Source organism: Phycodurus eques, chromosome 7 (assembly GCF_024500275.1).
Source record: "Phycodurus eques isolate BA_2022a chromosome 7, UOR_Pequ_1.1, whole genome shotgun sequence".
NCBI lineage: Eukaryota > Metazoa > Chordata > Actinopteri > Syngnathiformes > Syngnathidae > Phycodurus > Phycodurus eques.
Window position 1 is genome coordinate 1,757,501 of NC_084531.1, and position 17,826 is coordinate 1,775,326.

A 17,826-nucleotide genomic window follows, 5' to 3' on the forward strand; every position below is an offset into this window, starting at 1 on the left:
ATTTCATCACTTGTCCCAGGTCAAAAGAGCAAATTCTTCTTTGAACTTTTCTTTTGAAATTACTCTGACCAGCGGGTTTTCAAACTTTTGGTCGGTCTCTTGGCCTGCGCACCACCGGGGGTCTTTGATGAGTGGTAGCCCAGGTTTTTCGGGGAAGTGTCAATTAGTTTAAGGTTCCGGGTGAGATCAATTCGGCATCCTTATGACCGTCTGTCTCCGTGAGGGAGAAGGCGGGAATGCAGAACTATCAGAGGTCGGGGGGGTCGGTGCCATCTGGTTGCCCGTGGTTCCGTTACAACACATACCCCTGTGCTCATGAAGAAGGCTCTTTTCAGATCACTCGATCAATTGATAAGTTTGTTTATTTGGGGGAATAGATCGCCACAAATTAGGACTGTGTTGCAACTCCCCAAGGTTCTGGGTGGTTTGGCCTTTGGCTTAATACTTTACATTACAATTGGCCCTGCAATATTCACAAACCTTTCAATTGGACTGATAGCAACACGCCCCGTGTGGGTAGATATGGGTTAGGGTTATCTTCTAGACTCTCCCACCACTCTTTGGTCTGCTCTCAACTCCCTTTGACAACTTCCAACCTTTCTTCCAACCCAGTTGTAACTACCACGGTTAAAATTTGGGGTCAGATTAGAAAGAGCTCGGATCTTCACAGGGCCTCGGACCTTGCTCTGATAGTACATCATCATTTATTTCTACCTTCATGCACAGATGTGACCTTCCAGGCTTGGTTTAACAAAGGTATAACCAAACTCAAGGACGCTGCACGATCACGGGACTTTTATGTCTTTCTCTGAATGCTCCAGGAAATTTGGCTTTCCTAACTTCCACCAATTCAGTTTCTTTCAGGCACGGCACTTTATTCGGACTCAGAATCTCATATTCCCAAGTCACCCACCCGAAACTTTGATCGACTTGTTATTAGCTCTTGATCCAGGAGAGAACTGTCAGATTTCGAACATTTTTAGAGTCTCCTTGGTACTGCGTCAGCAAGCCCGTCTTCTGCTCTCAGAGAATCCAGGGAGAGAGAAATGAGTGCGTTGATGCCTGACGAGTACTGGCAACAGGTGTTTACGGTTGCTTCATTCCTCCTACATCTATGCAAAGCACGGCCTTTTACAGTGTAAAGTTGTGCACGAGACGCATTACACTATCTCTGATTGTTTCCAATTGGACTTACGCCTGTAAAAGGTGGAAGTTGCCTCCAGCAGAACATGCTCGCATGTTTTGGTCCTGTCCCAGGCTTCCCACATTTTGGTCAGAGACTTTGAGTACACTTTGTACAGTATATGGAGGTGATCTCTCTTCGGAACCTTTTTTGGCTTTGTTTGGTGCCCCCTTGCGTCCAGTGGCTTCAAAACCTTTGCAGACAGTTCTTGCCTTTTCCACCTTGTTGGCAAGACGACTTATACTCCTTAACTGGAAACTTCCTCGACCTCCTTCTCACAATAGGTGGATAAAGGAGCTACTCCTCTCCATCAAACATGAGAAACTTCGGTTTACCCTCAAGGGTTCCGTGACCGCTTTTGATGAGACGTGGGCGCCTCGTCTGAGTCATATAGAAGCTTTAACAACTCTGCCTGATTGAGACGACTGAGACCCGCTACTTACTCCTTTTTTTAATTTTAGTCATTTATTTATTTTGATGATTATTTATCTATCTCACTGTTTTTTATTGTTTATTAGTGGTGTGTTGCGGTTATTTGCTTATTTTTCATTGTTTTGTGTTGTTACATTCTGTGAATATTTGTTAAGCTCCTTCTGTGGATGGGTTTGGGGAGGAATGTAAAGGGTGAAAAGAAAAATTTCTTTGGATGCAAGGCTTGATTGCACTTGTGAAATGTTTTCCAATAAAGAAAGTTATCAAAAAAATGAGAGAATATTTGCAAAAAACAATATGTCACCAGTTTTAACATTAAATATTTTGTCTTCGAAGTGTATTCAATTGAATCTTGGTTGAAAAGGATTTGCAAATCACTGTATTCTATTTTAATTTTTTACAGTTTAACACAACATCCCAACTTCTCTGAAATTGGGGCTTGAACTATTTAAAGGCCAAACACTAGAAAATCTGGTAAACAAAGCAGAATATGTTCATCTACATTTAAAAAAAAATTACAAAATAATTGTGTTAATTATGGATGATCATGTGAACTCAACTGAATTCAGAACAATGGCAACAGTGGCAAGTTTTGTTGACATACCATTGATGTTGGCCTTCTCAAAACGAACCCAAATGACTTTCTCCTTTTCATCCGTTTGCAGACCCCCAGAGTAAGCCTACAGTTGAAAAGGCCAAAGTTTTACACAAAACAACAGGACAGTTAGGTGGATAACTTGAAAACATTTTAGCATCTGAATATTTATTTATTTGCACACCAATGGTAATCTATAAAAGTTATATTTCATATGGCCTCGAGCAGAATAGATGGTAGTAAACATTTTTAATAAGCTTGAGTAGAAAAAGAGAGTTCATTGTTTGGCCCCAAAAACTTTGAAAACCCTTGGTTTGTCATATGGAAGTGGTTTCGCTCCAAAATATGCAACCTAAAACAAGGAACATTTGCATAATACGCATGAAAATTGGATGAATTCTTCATTTTCACTTTGGGGTGTACTCACTTTTGTTGCCAGCAGTTTCGTTATGAATTGGTGTGTGTTGGGTTATTTTGAGGAGACAGTAAATTTACACTGTTATACAAACTGTACAGACTGCTTTACATTGTAGCAGTGTCATTTCTTCAGTGTTGTCCGATAAAGACAAAATATTTACAAAATCGTAAGGGTGTACGAACCTTTGTGAGATACAATAAATATAGACGCAAGACAAGGTATGTGAACCCTTTGGAATTAATCTGGATTTCTGCATATTTTTTTCTTTTCGTCTCCATTTCTATATATGGTTTATACCAAGACTGGGGAAAAAACCATGCATTAAAGGAAAATACAAGGTGCTTTTATTATCAATTCTTCAATATGCGTAACACATCCAGAGGATTGAAATTACGGGACACAAGGGCCGCGGTGCTACAAAAGACAGTACAAATAATAACAATATAAAACGCGAAATAAAACTATGGTATATACAGTATCAAAATTATTAATTGAATGTGCAAATATCAAAAATCAGGTGACGTGTGCAACATAGTCAAGGTCAGACAACAAAGGCAAATAAGACATAAATTAGATGACAAAACCCCAATGCTGCTAAAGTGGCTGGTGTGTGTGTACAAAAAGTGCATACGCACAAAAACGCGGCGTCCGTTCTTTTTCACGGCAAAGTTCGGATGTATCAAGAGTGACATGACCGTGGAAATGTGCGGTGCCTCGCGCCAACTGCATGGCTGGCGTACGCACGTTTCTGCAGCTTTTGGTGCTTTGGCGACACTTGGAGGTGATGCTGGGAAACTGTTATAATAAATAAGTCTCCACATCAGAGACACATGAACAATTAGCACTGATGAATAATTCATGCCCGACAACTTTTGATTTCAACAACGTAAAAGATGCAAGGACTCGGAATTCACTTGTTCACCAGTGTATTTAATGAATCACTGATATTTGTAGGGACGCCCATTAATTGATCGAGGTGATAATTTATGCCGCCTATTGCCCTCACAATCGCTTTGTGTCTCCATCACATGCACTGGGGGGGGGAATAATAATATAAATAAACAAAACAAAGCAAAAAAAGAGTCCTTTGAATTTACTTAATTTGACATCAGTTGCACATGATTAAAATGTGTTAAAATGAAATTTTTTTAGAAGGGGGGTAAATGTCATTTTAACCTTTTAATCACGTGCAACCGTTTTTTGGGGGGGTTTTTTTAGTGTACGTGTCCTCTCCTGTGTATTTAAATAATAAACTGAGTTATCAAAAAGGAGTCAAAGTTTTTGATATCCTCTTTGATATGCTGATGTGCTTCTATTTGAATTCCAAAGATTTATTACAAATAGCACACATACAACATTGACGCGTGAACCTTTATCTCACAGGGCTGAGTGTAGGTTACTGTATGAACACATTTGTTAGGAGTTCTAAAAAAATACATGGAATTAACCTTGTGGGGTGATCATAGTCAGCCACGTGTCCTCCCATCACCCCTGAGAGAGCAGCGTCACGCATGATTGCAGCGTGATTCTACCGCCTTTTTTTGGCCCCACTTTGGCGGTGGGCAGCTGTCGTCCGCTTCACATGCACCTTAATGTCTGACCGCTTCTTTTTTAGTTCAGCGTGTGTGGGCTGTTCCGACCCCACAGCATTGACAGCCGCACACGGTCCGTCCCATTCGCTCCTCTTTCACTTGTTGTTAACGCCGGAGGACAGCGTGCCAAAGAGGATTTTCTTGCACACCTCCACTTCATTGAGCAACTTCCCATTCTTCATTACCTTGCTCATTTTCCTTTATTTCCTGATCATGCAGGGATCGGGATCTCAGGTGCAGGGTTCATTTAAATATCCATCCATCCATTTTCTGAGCCGCTTCTCCTCACTAGGCTCGCAGGCGTGCTGGAGCTTATCCCGGCTGCCATCGGGCAGGAGGGGGGGTACACCCTCAACTGGTTGCCAGCCAATCGCAGGGCACATACAAACAAACAACCATTCACACTCACAGTCACACCTATGGACAATTTTAGAGTCTCCAATTAATGCATGTTCTTGGGATGTGGGAGGAAACCGGAGTGCCCGGAGAAAAGCCACGCAGGCACGGGGAGAACATGCAAACTCCATACAGGCGGGGCCGGGGACTGAACCCGGGTCCTCAGAACTGTGAAGCTGACGCTCCAACCAGTCGGCCACCGTGCCGCCTTCATTTAAATATGATTTGCATATTTGCATGTGGGCGTGGACAGGGAGTGGTCTGCTACGCCAACATGCGCGCTCATTTCCACGTTGATTGGGATGTACTAAGGAAATGTGCTTGAATTCATGCGTACACACAGATTCTTCTTCTTCTTTTCCTTTGGGCTTGTCCCGTTAGGGGTCGCCACAGCACGTCATCCTTTTCCATGTCAGTCTATCTCCTGCATCCTCCTCTCGAACACCAACTGCCCTCATGTCTTCCCTCACGACATCCATCAACCTTCTCTTTGGTCGTCCTCTAGCTCTCTTGCCTGGCAGCTCAATCTTCATCATCCTTCTACCAACATACTCACTATTTCCCCTCTGGATGTGTCCAAACCATCGAAGTCTGCTCTCTCTAACTTTGTCTCCAAAACATCGAACCTTGGCTGTCCCTCTGATGAGCTCATTTCTAATTTTATCCAACCTGGTCACTGCGAGCTAACTTCGGCGAATCTTCATTCCTCTTCTTTCCAGTGCATACCTCCATCTTTCTAACTGTTCCTCCAGCTGCTCCATGCTTTCACTGCTGATCACAATGTCAGCTGCAAACATCATGGTCCACGGGGATTCCAGTCTAACCTCATCTGTCAGCCTATCCATCACCACTGCAAAAAGGAAGGGGCTCAGGGTTGATCCCTGATGCAGTCCCACCTCCACCTTAAATTCGTCTGTCACGCCTACAGCACGCCTCACCGCTGTTCTGCTGCCCTCGTACATGTCCTGTATTATTCTAACATACTTCTCTGCCACTCCAGACTTCCGCATGCAGTACCACAGTTCCTCTCTGGGTACTCTGTCATAGGGTTTCTCTAGATCTACAAAGACACAATGGAGCTCCTTCTGACCTTCTCTGTACTTTTCCATCAACATCCTCAAGGCAAATAATGCATCTGTGGTACTCTTTCTAGGCATGAAACCATACTGTTGCTTGCAAATACTCACTTCTGTCCTGAGTCTTGCCTCCACTACTCTTTCCCATCACTTCATTGTGTGGCTCATCAACTTTATTCCTCGATAGTTCCCACAGCTCTGCACATCACCTTTGTTCTTAAAAATGGGCACCAGTACACTTTTCCTCCATTCCTCAGGCATCTTCTCAAGCACTAGAATTCTATTGGTCAAAAACTCCACAGCCGCCTCTCCTAGATGCTTCCATACCTCCATAGGAATGTCATCAGCACCAACTGCCTTTCCATTTTCCATCCTCTTTAATGCCTTTCTAACTTCCTCCTTACTAATCATTGCCACTTCCTGGTCCACCACACTTGCCTCTTCTACTCTCCCTTCTCTCTCATTTTCATGTCCAATACAATATGCACCAATTACGACTCTCTCTCTGTCTGGGATGCTAAGAACTACTTCGTCCAGCTCCTTCCAGAATTTCTCTTTCACCTCTAGGTCACATCCTACCTGTGGGGCATAGCCACTAATCACATTACACATAACACCCTCAATTTCAACTTTCAGCCTCGTCACTCGATCTTATACTCTTTTCACCTCCAAGACATTCTTCGCCAAATCTTCTTTTAAAATAACCCCGACTCCATTTCTCTTCCCATCTACACCATGGTCAAATAATTTCAACCCTGCCCCTAAACTTCCAGCCTTACTGCGTTTCCACCTGGTCTCCTGGACACACAAAATATCAACCTTTCTCCTAATCATCATGTCAACCAACTCCCGAGATTTTCCTGTCATAGTCCCAACATTCAAAGTCCCCACATTCAGTTCGAGGCTCTGTGCTTTTTCCTCTTCTCTTTCTGGCGAAGAACCCGCTTTCCAGCTCTTCTTCTTCTTCTTCTTCGACTTCGACCCACAGTAGCCGAATTTCCAACGGCGCCTCGCAGGTTGACGGCGCCGGTGGCGGACATTGTTAACCTGGGCCACGACCAATCCGGTATGGAATTCTTTGGATGAACGCTCCTATTTGTTTGGCAAGGTTTTAAGCCGGATGCCCTTCCTGACGCAACTCTCTGCATTTATCCGGGCTTGGGACCGGCCTACAGTTTGCACTGACTTGTGCCCACCATAGGGCTGCATTTGTACACACAGATTCATACGTCTGAATATTTTGGTGCGTACGACGTTTTCTGGATTTGAGCGTACGCCATGTTTCAGAAGGAAATCCACGCAAGTCTTTGTACATGAGGCCCCAGGTGTTCAGGGTTCAGGAGTTCAGAGTTCAGGTGGGCAGAGGACAGAAGAGGTAGAGTGGGCAGAGTTCATATTCCTGACGGCCTGATGAATAAAACTGTCTTTGAGTCAGCTCGTCCTGGCCTGCAGACTCCGCAGTCTCCTCCCTGATGGGGCAGACTGAAGAGGCTGTGTGATGGATGGGTTGCATCCCTTGCAATGCGGGTGAGGCGGGTGCTCTAAATGTCCTGGAGGGAGGCAAGAGAGGTTCCAATGATCTTCTCAGCTGCCCTCACTATGCGATGGAGAGTCTTGCGGCAGGATGCGGTGCAGGCTCCATACCACACAGTGATGCAGTTGGGCTAGATCATATATGTCGAACTCAGGCCCGGGGGCCAAATTTGGCCCACGATGTAATTATATTTGGCCCGCAAGACCATATTAAGTGTGTATTAGAGTGAGCTTTCTTGGCCAGTGATGAGGTGTTGCTGGTCCAGGAGAGGTCCTCGGTGATGTGCACTCCCAGGAAATTGGTGCTGCATACTCTCTCCACCGCAGCACCATCGATGTTCAGGGGAGCATTCTGGGAATGCGCTCTCCTGAAGTCCACAACAATCTCCTTGGTTTTCTCCACATTTAGGATGAGATTGTTGTTGTTGTTACACTTATGAGTACTTTGGAATCTTTCGACTTATGAGCCATCGTTTGGTTGATTTTTTTACTTTGTGTTGCAAGCCATAATTTGACATCTGAGCAAGCTTCAGCTACTGTATGCGGTCACTCGAGTGAAAAGAAAAAAAATTGTAATTAAAAACCTGTCATGCCCTCGTATGTAAGCACGGACAGCCGCAGTCACCGAGGCATTTTCACTTTCAAGTTTATTTAAACAGGACAAACGGTCAAATACACAAATACAAAGTAAGAAAACACACGAAAAGAGCAGCAAGAGGCTCACACGCAAAGTAACCAGCCCACTTCACTCCAGTTCCTGTCACTCACAAGGCAAAGGCCCTTATAAGCAGGCACGTGCACAGACATTTTTGAGGGCATGTGCTTGAGCCAAAAAAAAGGGCATCCATCGGCAAAATGATTCATACAATTAAGAAAAAGAGCAGTATGTATTTAACGGATGCATTTCTTTCTGTGAACACAATCAAACACAGTTAACTCATTTAGTGCCAGCCGTTTTCAGAAAAGAAAACCCCCTGGGTGCCAGCTGTTTTTGAGGATTTTGAGCGACAAACACACAATTGTGCTCACAACCACAATACATATTCTGTGAATACTTTACATATACTTTTCTCTCAGAGTGAGACAAAAGAGCTTCAGCTCGTCCGACTTCCAGCCTGTCCGCGCCGCTCTACAGCGCAGGTCAGGTTTACAGTGCTGCGTGTCAAATCTAAAAATGGTGAATCGCTGGCCCTCTGCTGGCGCTTTCGCTATTAGTGGGCTTTTGAATCTTTGTGGCGAGGTACATCAGTGTCCTCTCCCACTTCCCGTGAAGAAACGGAAACTACGTATTAATACGTGTTTGGCACTAAATGAGTTAATAATACAACTTTAAAAAAGGAGGTAGAGGGAGGCGACACTGGATATAAAAAGTCAACACACCCCTGTTCAAATGACAGGCTTTTGGAAGGAGAAGCTGGGGGGCTGGAGGCATGACAGGAGCATATGTACAATTCTCCCAAGGACTCAAATACATGTCTGTCAGATAACTACACTCTTTGGGGAAAATGAATGACAGAGATGGTAATTATTATTCTTATTATTTTAAATATGGATGAATAAAGGGAGGGAAAAAAAGCAGTGGAGTAAAAAGGGCACTTTTTTTGGTTCAAGGTAAAAGGGCAGATGCTTGAGTTGTGGTGGCTGTGTGTGCACGTGCCCGCTAAAAGGCATACATCCAACAGACAAATATTCGTGTGTGTGTGTGTGTGTGTGTGTGCGTGTGTGTGCGTGCATGTGCGTTCCAGCTTGATTACACGTGATGAAGTTTATTTCTTGACATTCTATTTCACAATCTTTCACTACGTATTGTTTCGACAGTACGGTTTGCTTTATTTGAAAAAGCAACACATTTTGGGGGCATCTGGAATGAATTAAAGGCATTTGAAATCATTTCTATGGGAAAAAATTATTCGCTTGAGTTTTGATCTTGAGAATGGAACAAATGAAACTTGTAGGCCACGGTACCACTGTTTAAAATGCCTGAATAAATTGGTCATAACGTGATCTGTTATTCATCTAAGTCGCAACAATAAGACCGTTGTCTTAAACTAATACCACACTTTGTTGCCATGTTTCAACTGAACAGAACATCAAGTCAGGGTGGAAAATGCATGAGAACCTTTGGATTGAATAAGTGGTTGACCTCAACCAAACATTTCCTGCAGATCATTGTGCAAAACGGTCAGGAGGAACTTTGAATATTCCTCTTTAATAAAATGCTTCAGTTCAATCATATTCTTGGTAAGTCTGATGTGAATTACTCTCTTTAGGCCATGGCGACAAAACTCGATTTTCAAGAGATGGAAGGACAGCACAAAATATGTCCGTTGCATGTGTCACATACACTGAACAAAAATATAAACGCAACACTTTTGTTTTTCCTCCCATTTCTCATGAGCTGGACTCCAAGATCTAAAACGTTTTCTCCATGCACAAAAGGCCATTTCCCTCAAATATGAATATGTGTTCACTGTGATGGGTTAAAATGCAGAGAACTACTTCTTCTCATCTTGTTCACAAATCTGTCTAAATCTGTGTTAGTAAGCATTTCTCCTTTTTTTTAGATAATCGATCCCACCTCACAGGTGTGGCATATCAAGATGCTGATTCGACAGCATGATTATTGCACGGGTGTACCATAGGGTGGCCACAATAAGAGGCCACTCTGAAATGTGGAGTTTTATCACACAGCACAATGCCACAGATGTTGCGAGTTCTGAGGGAGCGTGCAATTGGTATGCTGACTGCAGGAAAGTCCACCAGAGCTTTTGCCCGTGAATTGAATGTTCATTTCTCTACCATAAGCCGTCTCCAAAGGCGTTTCAGACAATTTGGCAGTACGTCCGACCGGCCTCACAACCGCAGACCACGTGTAACCAAATAGCTGCTGCAACAATCGGTTTGCATACCCAAAGAATTTCTGCACAAACTGTCAGAAACCGTCTCAGGGAAGCTCATCTGCATGCTCGTCGCCCTCATCGGGGTCTCGACCTGACTGCAGTTTGTCGTCGTAACCGACTTGAGTGGGCGAATGCTCACATTCGATGGCGTCTGGCACGTTGAAGAGGTGTTCTCTTCACGGATGAATACAGGTTTTCACTGTTCAGGGCAGATGGCAGACAGCGTGTGAAAAGGACAGTTTCACACCACACACCCACCCGGCCGCACCCTCGACCACAATCACAGCTCTGACTTCTGCGTTAACCATCCATGCTTGGCAAATAAAGATGATTCTGATTCTGAACAGGATGTGAGACGCATCTTCAAACAACAAAAGATTAACAAAGCGGCAGGCCCGGAGCATGTGTCCCCATCCTGCCTCAAAATTTGAGTGGACCAGCTCGCTCCAGTCTTCACTCAGCTCTTCAATAGATATCTGGAACTGTGCAAAGTTCCATCCTGTTTCAAACGCTCCACCATCATTCCAGTCCCCAAGAAACCTGCAATCTCGGGTCTGAATGACTACAGGCCTGTCGCTTTGACATCTGTGGTCATGAATTCCATTGAACGTGTCGTGCTGGACCACCTCAAGAGTGTCACAGGTCCCCTGCTGGACCCCCTGCAGTTTGCCTACCAAGCGAACAGGTCTGCGGATGATGCAGTCAACATGGGACTGCACTTCATCCTAGAACACCTCGACAGTGAAGGGACCTACGCGAGGATCCTGTTCGTGGACTTCAGCTCAGCGTTCAACACCATCATCCCTGAACTCCTTACATCCAAGCTTCTCCAGCTCATCGTCTCACCTGCCATCTGCCAGTGGATTTACAGCTTTCTGACGGGCAGGACACAGCAGGTCAGGCTGGGGGAGGCCACCTCATCCACACGCAGCATCAGCACTGGGGCGCCCCAAGGTTGCGTCCTCTCTCCGCTGCTCTTCTCTCTCTACACGAACGACTGCTCCTCAGCGAACCCGACTGTGAAACTCCTGAAGTTTGCAGATGACACCACTGTCATCGGCCTCATGAAGGACGGTGACGAGTTCCATCACAGTCTGGTTTGGTGCTGCTTCAAAGAAGGACAAACTCCGACTGCAACGGACAATCAAAACTGCTGAAAGGATTGTCGGTACCCCCCTACCAACCATTGAGGACTTGCACGAAGAACTAAGACAAGGGCGTGCAAAATCCTCTCGAACCCTCCACACCAGCTCTTCCAGCTCCTTCCCTCAGGTAGGCGCTACCGATCAATGCAAATTAGAACTCGGAGACATTCCAACAGCTTATTCACTCTTGCGATCAACTTCTTAAACCCCTAATCTACAATTCCATTACAACATGCTGGCAATTTTTTGTCTTGAGTTTGTTGTCACATTTCTGTGGGGCCAATTATATATTACTCATGCACTCACTGTAGTAGTCTCGCCACGCTGCACTATTTGCATATCTGTTGTTGACCAATACTGGCCACTCATGCCAGAGAAGCATCTGCTCCATTTGCACACTGACTGAGGAGTATCTGTAACATTTGCGCAACCAACATTGTCCCAGATGATCGCACTACTCGTCACTTTAAACCGCATCCACTCCTTGAAGTCTCGGCGCCCTTTGCACCATGGTCATTGTACCGGACAATTGCAATATGAGTCCTTCGAACTGCTCGAAGTGCTAGAGGACTCTGCATCTTTTTGCACAATTGTCAAAACAAAAAAAAATGTACCGCCATTACCAGATAACGAGCAACCCTTTACTGCTCAGTGACTGTTTTTTTTTTTTTTGTCAGTGTCTTTCTGTCTCCAAGTGTTCTGTAAATTGACTGTCTGTTGTCGTACTAGAGCGGCTCCAACTACCGGAGACCAATTCCTTGTGTTCTTTGGACATACTTGGCAAATAAAGATGATTCTGATTCTGATTTCCGTTTCAGACGTGACATCCTATGTGGAAGTGTATTATTTTATATTTATATCTCTAAACACTAAATTGGCCGGTTGTTTTGTGGTTCAAAGTTGGTTTCTCTCCACGAAAACATGGTTCCAGCCAGACCTATGTGACAAGTATATAGTTTCACCAAATCAATTATTGTGAGGTTTTGCGGCTGCGTGACACGATAACTGAGCAACTAGCATGGGTCTGACATCGTCTTCGCCTAGCCACTCCTCATCTTCCCTTCCTGATAATTGTAAGATGCATGGTAAGAAGTGTCGCTTCTTCACCACTCGGGAGGCGATGATCAGTGACTTACAACCCCAATACCAATGAAGTTGGGACGTTGTGTTAAACATCAATAAAAACAGAATACAATGATTTGCAAATCATGTTCAACCTGTATTGAATTGAATACACTACAAAGACAAGATATTTCATGTTGAAATCTATAAACTTGATTGTTTTTAGCAAATAATCCTTAAATTTTAATTTTACACATTACCACTGTGTTACATCACCTTTTCTTTTAACAACATTCAATAAACGTTTGGGAATTGAGGACACTAATTGTTGAAGCTTTGTAGGTGGAATTCTTGCCCATTCTTGCTTGATGTACAGCTTCAGCTGTTCAACAGTCCGGGGTCTGCGTTGTCGTATTTTACGCTTCATAATACGCCACACATTTTCAATGGAAGACAGGTCTGGACTGTAGGCACCCGCACTCTTTTACGACGAAGCCAGGCTGTTGTAACACGTGCAGGATGTGGTTTGGCATTGTCTTGCTGAAATAAGCGGGGGCGTCCATGAAAAAGACGTTGCTTGGATGGCAGCATATGCTTCTCCAAAACCTGTATGTAACTTTCTCAGTCTTTTTTGCCACCAGTCCCAGCTTTTCTGGAACGAGTTGCAGCCCTAAAATTCTAAGTTAATCATTATTTGCTAAAAACAATAAAGTGCATCAGTTTAAACATTAAATCTTTGTAGTGTATTCAAGTAAATATAGGTTGAACAGGATTTGCAAATAATTGTGTTCTGTTTAACACAACGTCCCAACTTCATTGGAATTGGGGTTGTACATGTTGATATACAAATGTAAGATTAAAATTAAATTTGCCTCATTTCTTTGCTGTTTTTGTTCTGGCCTCCAACTTGACCCAGGCCTCATCTCCGCCTGCACCTGATGCTTGAGCCACATGAATAGCATCATGCTCTTTAAGCACTCTCATTTTGAAAAAGAATTGACTAAAATCATTGTCTGTTTCACTTTTTTTTCACCATTACCAACTTCAAAGGCTCATCCCAAATGCATCCTCCAGGAAAATATTCAGTACAGTATTTTTCTGTTTTTATTGGCCATTTCTGAATTTGAAGTTAGTTCATTCTGTCTTGTGACATAATCCCTAACATAACTCCGTCACTTCATACATTTAACATTAACATCTGTAAACTAATTAGATAATTGTTGTCACGTTTCCTAATTAATACAAGATGTACTTGCGGATCAGCTCTTGTTGCAGATGCTACGTGTGCTTCGCGGTTCCGCTGGGACCGGCAACCAGGCAAACAACCCAGAGCACCTCAACGCGAAAATACAAAAGACCAGTGCAACAAATATGACACTGGCTGATCTGATGAGCAAAAATGTTGCTTAAATGTAAGAGTAGCAATGGAGGATGTCTGCTCCACAGGTGGGTAGAGTAGCCAAATATTGTACTCAAGTAAGAGTAGAAGAGGAGGAGTAAAAAATTAAATGTGAAATAATAACTCAAGTACTGAGTAAATAGAGCAAACAATTAAAAAAATATATATATATATCCACGTTTGGGCAGCTGGTGCCAGACAAATACTACAATACGTGGAAGCTGTTGTTTTTGTTCGTCTAATGTAAACAAGTGTAGCGCGCAGTCAGACTCCACGGTAACGACGACCTTCCCAAAATGTCCGCCACGGAGGCACGACAATCAGCCGGGCTGGCTTAATCTAGTTTTAATACCTATGCCCGGGAAGCCCAATCGAAGATGTTGTGTGAGGTCCTGTGACTTTCGTGTCGTTTGATTGGTGAACTCGACTCCAACGTCACGAGCGCTGAAATTAGAAACAGCGCGGAAGTCGAAGTCGGTCTCGTGCACGAAATAGTTGATAAATAAGCAATAATTGATCAATAAAAGCAGCAAGCGGCGTTTAGATCATTGTAACGGAGTCAAAGCACCGTTATGTCTTAGCAGCAGAAGCGGCAGAAGTGTTTTTTCTGGTCTCGTCAACTCCTGTGACTTATCCGGCGACGGCGACCCCCGCCCCAGGAAAAAAAAAAAAAACTCTCTACACGTAAATGGCCTATTTTGAGTTCAAAACGGCAAGTTTTGCCGAAAGGCAACAGATTTGCATGTATGCATTTACCTGAGGGACGACATCTTGCAAGAAGGTGACCACGCTTTCCATGTAAGACTGCTCCCTGTGACAACAAAACACCATTGTCATGGAAAATACCAACATATGATCACCAAGCAATTAAAGGAGAGGAAGGGACTTTTTCCATGCAGCACTTCCGCATTCAGTGTAAGGTGGCATGTTAAATGACGTCACCATTTTTCTCACCGTGTATATTTACAAAGGGGCTATTGACATGAAAATGTCGGGAACAACCCATGTAACCTACACTTCCAAATAAAGTTGAACAAATTCGCTCAGAAATTACGTTGCGTGTAATAATGTGAAATGACACAGGGAAAAAGTATTGAACACTCCAACTGGCATTTACTTAATACTTTGTACAAAACCTTTTGTTTGCAATGACAGCTTCAAGACGCCTCCTGTATGGAGAAACTAATCGCATGCATTGGTCTGGTGTGATTTTGGCCCTTTCCTCCACACAAGCAGTCTTCAAATCTTGAAGGTTCCGTGGGCTTCTTCTATGGACCTTAAGTTTCAGTTCTTTCCATAGATTTTCCATTGGATCCAAGTCAGGTGATTGACTGGGCTATTCTAGCAGCTTTATTTGTTTTTCCTCTTTGAAACAGATTTGAAACAGGCACGGTGGAAGACTAGTTAGCACATCTGCCTCACAGTTCTGAGGACCGGGGTTCAAATGCCGGCCCTGCCGTAAGTGTGAATGTGAGTGCAAATGGTTGTTGGTTTCTATGCGCCCTGCGATTGGCTGGCGTCCAGTTCAGGGTGGACCCTGCCTCTTACCCGAAGATAACTGGGATAGGCTCCAGCACGCCCGCTCCAGCAATGGGGTCTTGCGAGCTGAGGATGCATACAGGCCACGGCGGCGGAGTGCCATACACACTGTTTTCCTGAACAGTACCTGCTAATTCCAGGTATTTTTGAAGCTCTCCCTATAGGTGATCCTTGGCTCTTTGACAACGCTTCTGATTATTCTTTGCACTCCTCTGTCAGAAATCTTGCGAGGAGCCCTTGATCGAGGCAAATCTACGGTGCTATGATAGGCTTTCCACTTACGTATTATGGCCCCAACCGTGCTTCCATATGAGCCTGTAACCAGTGCCGTCGTTATGTTTTGCAACAATTAGTTTGCAATGGTCTTGAGACAGCTCTTTGCTCTTACCCGTCATGAGATGCGTCTCGACGCACACCTTGGCAATGAGACCTTTTTGTAGGCCATCAATTAGGACTCAACCAGCTGATTCATCTGCACTGACAAGGGGCTGGATTGCGGTTTGGTTTTTGATAGATTTTCGGTGAGGTCTTGGCTTTCCGTGTCTTTTTGCACCTCCCTTTCTTCATGTGTTCAATACTTATTCCCTGTGTCATTTCAAATTTTTACACACAACTTAATTTCTGAGCTAATTTGTTCTACTTTGTATGTATGGATTACTTGATGAAAATGTCATGTCAATAACACCTTTGGAAATATATTTAGTGAGAAAAATGGTGACGTGTTAAATTGTTGTTTCAGCCGTTGTATATTACATCATGATACATTTGTCTGTCCCAGAGCACATGACACTGGGATACCGGCACACCGCGTTAATAACTTTTTCCTCCATTTTCTCCATGCCGTTTACTCCACCCAAAATCTCTTGCTGCTCTCACTCGAAAATCACTCCGCCACCATCTCTCCTATTGGTCTCATCCCCGGCCACCCCGCGGCATATTCTCTGGCTCCGCCCCTGATATCCGCGAACACTCTGTTTACAATTCCAATACCTTGGAACAACACAGAAGTGTCAACATTGGCCAACACAACACAAACCGAAATGTGTTAATGTTACGTGCCATTTTTTTGGTAACGTGTCAATGCTACAATGATGAATGCAGTCATACAGATTGAACAGCAATCTAATTTATAGAGGACGAGTAAAAAAAAAAAAAAAAAAAAAAATGTCCTTACGTTGCAGCTTGTGCCCGCACTAATGCCCCTCCAGCACAGCGACTCAGTCTGCGAGGAGAATCCGAAGCCATTTTATCTGTATTTTGGGAGGAAAAACAACAGTTAGTTGTTAAAGCAAGCAGGATGCCATCAAATGTTTGTGGGGGCAGATCGCAGCACCTTACTCAATAGTATTTGAGCCATTCCATGGAAAGGCCATTGGCGCCCCCAGGAAATAAAATCTATTCATGCAAGATCTAATTAACTGTAAAATAACGTGGTATGAAGCAAAGTGTCACGCACATTGATCTGACTGCATATTGAATAAATACAATATAAAAGATGTTTGCCAATCATCTTCAATACCGGTTACTCCGTCATACTTTCCGAGCTGGTGTCGTGGCGGAACTGGCACTTCTTTGTCTTTAAGAGGGGATGGTTTCCCATTTGTATTCACTCTAGCTTTTGGAATGCTTTGTTTTTTTGCAACAACAACAAAATGAACCCGTGTATCCACTTTTTCATTTTCCATTTTTGTTTGGCGGTGTGCCTGGAAATTTTTGGGCATGTCCAACATGTACCACGGTTCAATCAAGGTTGGGAAACATCGCACTAGGTCCATCCGTCCATTTTCTGAGCCGCTTCTCCTCACGCGGGTCGCGGGCGTGCCGGAGCCGATCCCAGCTGTCATCGGGCAGGAGGCGGGCTAGACCCTCGACTGGTTGCCAGCCAATCGGAGGGCACATATAAACAAACGACCATTCGCACCTACGGACAATTTAGAGTTGCCAATTAACCTACCAAGCATGTTTTTTGTTGTGTTTTTTTTTTTTTTGGGGGGGGGGGGGGGGATGTGGGAGGAAACTAAAATAATAAAGGGATTAATTTATACAATCATTTGAATTCAAAAGCCTCGATGACCATGCATTTTTCGGCTTTTTTTTTTATATGAACAGACATCGGTGATCTTTGTGGAGGCTGAGTGGCGCTGGCCTGATATCGCGTGACAAGAAAGTAGGACGACCACAACGTTACTAGCAGTGTAGTTAGCGCGTCGCAATCCCAGTGCGCCAAGACCAATTGTGCCAGTTCGGTTATCGTTGCCAGTGCTCGTGTTTCTTAAGATCGCCACGAGCGTCAATCGTGCTGAGACAGTTCTGTGAGTGCCACGTGGCCCCTGGGAACAAACACGATACATCACACTGACCCAAAGGCTTATTCGACTGTACAAGCGTCTGAGCAGCAGTATCAGGGTGACAAGAATCATCTTCGAGTTGAAATCACAACTCCAGTGCAGGCGAGCGAAGTCTACGTGAAACAACGCCGAATAATGCTTTACGTCGGAAACCTGGAGAAACAGCCTCAACGAAATAAACCGAATGCATTTTCCGTTATGATCAATT

The 17,826-nt window shown here is 44.0% G+C and overlaps 1 protein-coding gene across 8 annotated transcripts in view; it reads right to left on the minus strand.

Moving 5' to 3' along the window:
• Nucleotides 1–17,826, minus strand: part of bcas3 (BCAS3 microtubule associated cell migration factor) — a 324,466-nt gene that overhangs the window by 305,344 nt on the left and 1,296 nt on the right. For 4 of the 8 annotated variants that reach the window (XM_061680857.1, XM_061680859.1, XM_061680855.1 and 1 more), the window contains exons 2-4: nt 16,445–16,520; nt 14,488–14,542; nt 2,220–2,295 (exon numbers count right to left, since the gene is read on the minus strand). In XM_061680857.1, the coding sequence (XP_061536841.1) occupies nt 2,220–2,295; nt 14,488–14,542; nt 16,445–16,515 (202 nt within the window). In that variant the 5' untranslated portion in view covers nt 16,516–16,520. Of the gene's footprint in view, nt 1–2,219; nt 2,296–14,083; nt 14,146–14,487; nt 14,543–16,444; nt 16,521–16,608; nt 17,272–17,630; nt 17,825–17,826 lie in introns of those variants that run through there. The other 4 variants (XM_061680858.1, XM_061680856.1, XM_061680861.1 and 1 more) reach the window with 4 other exon arrangements.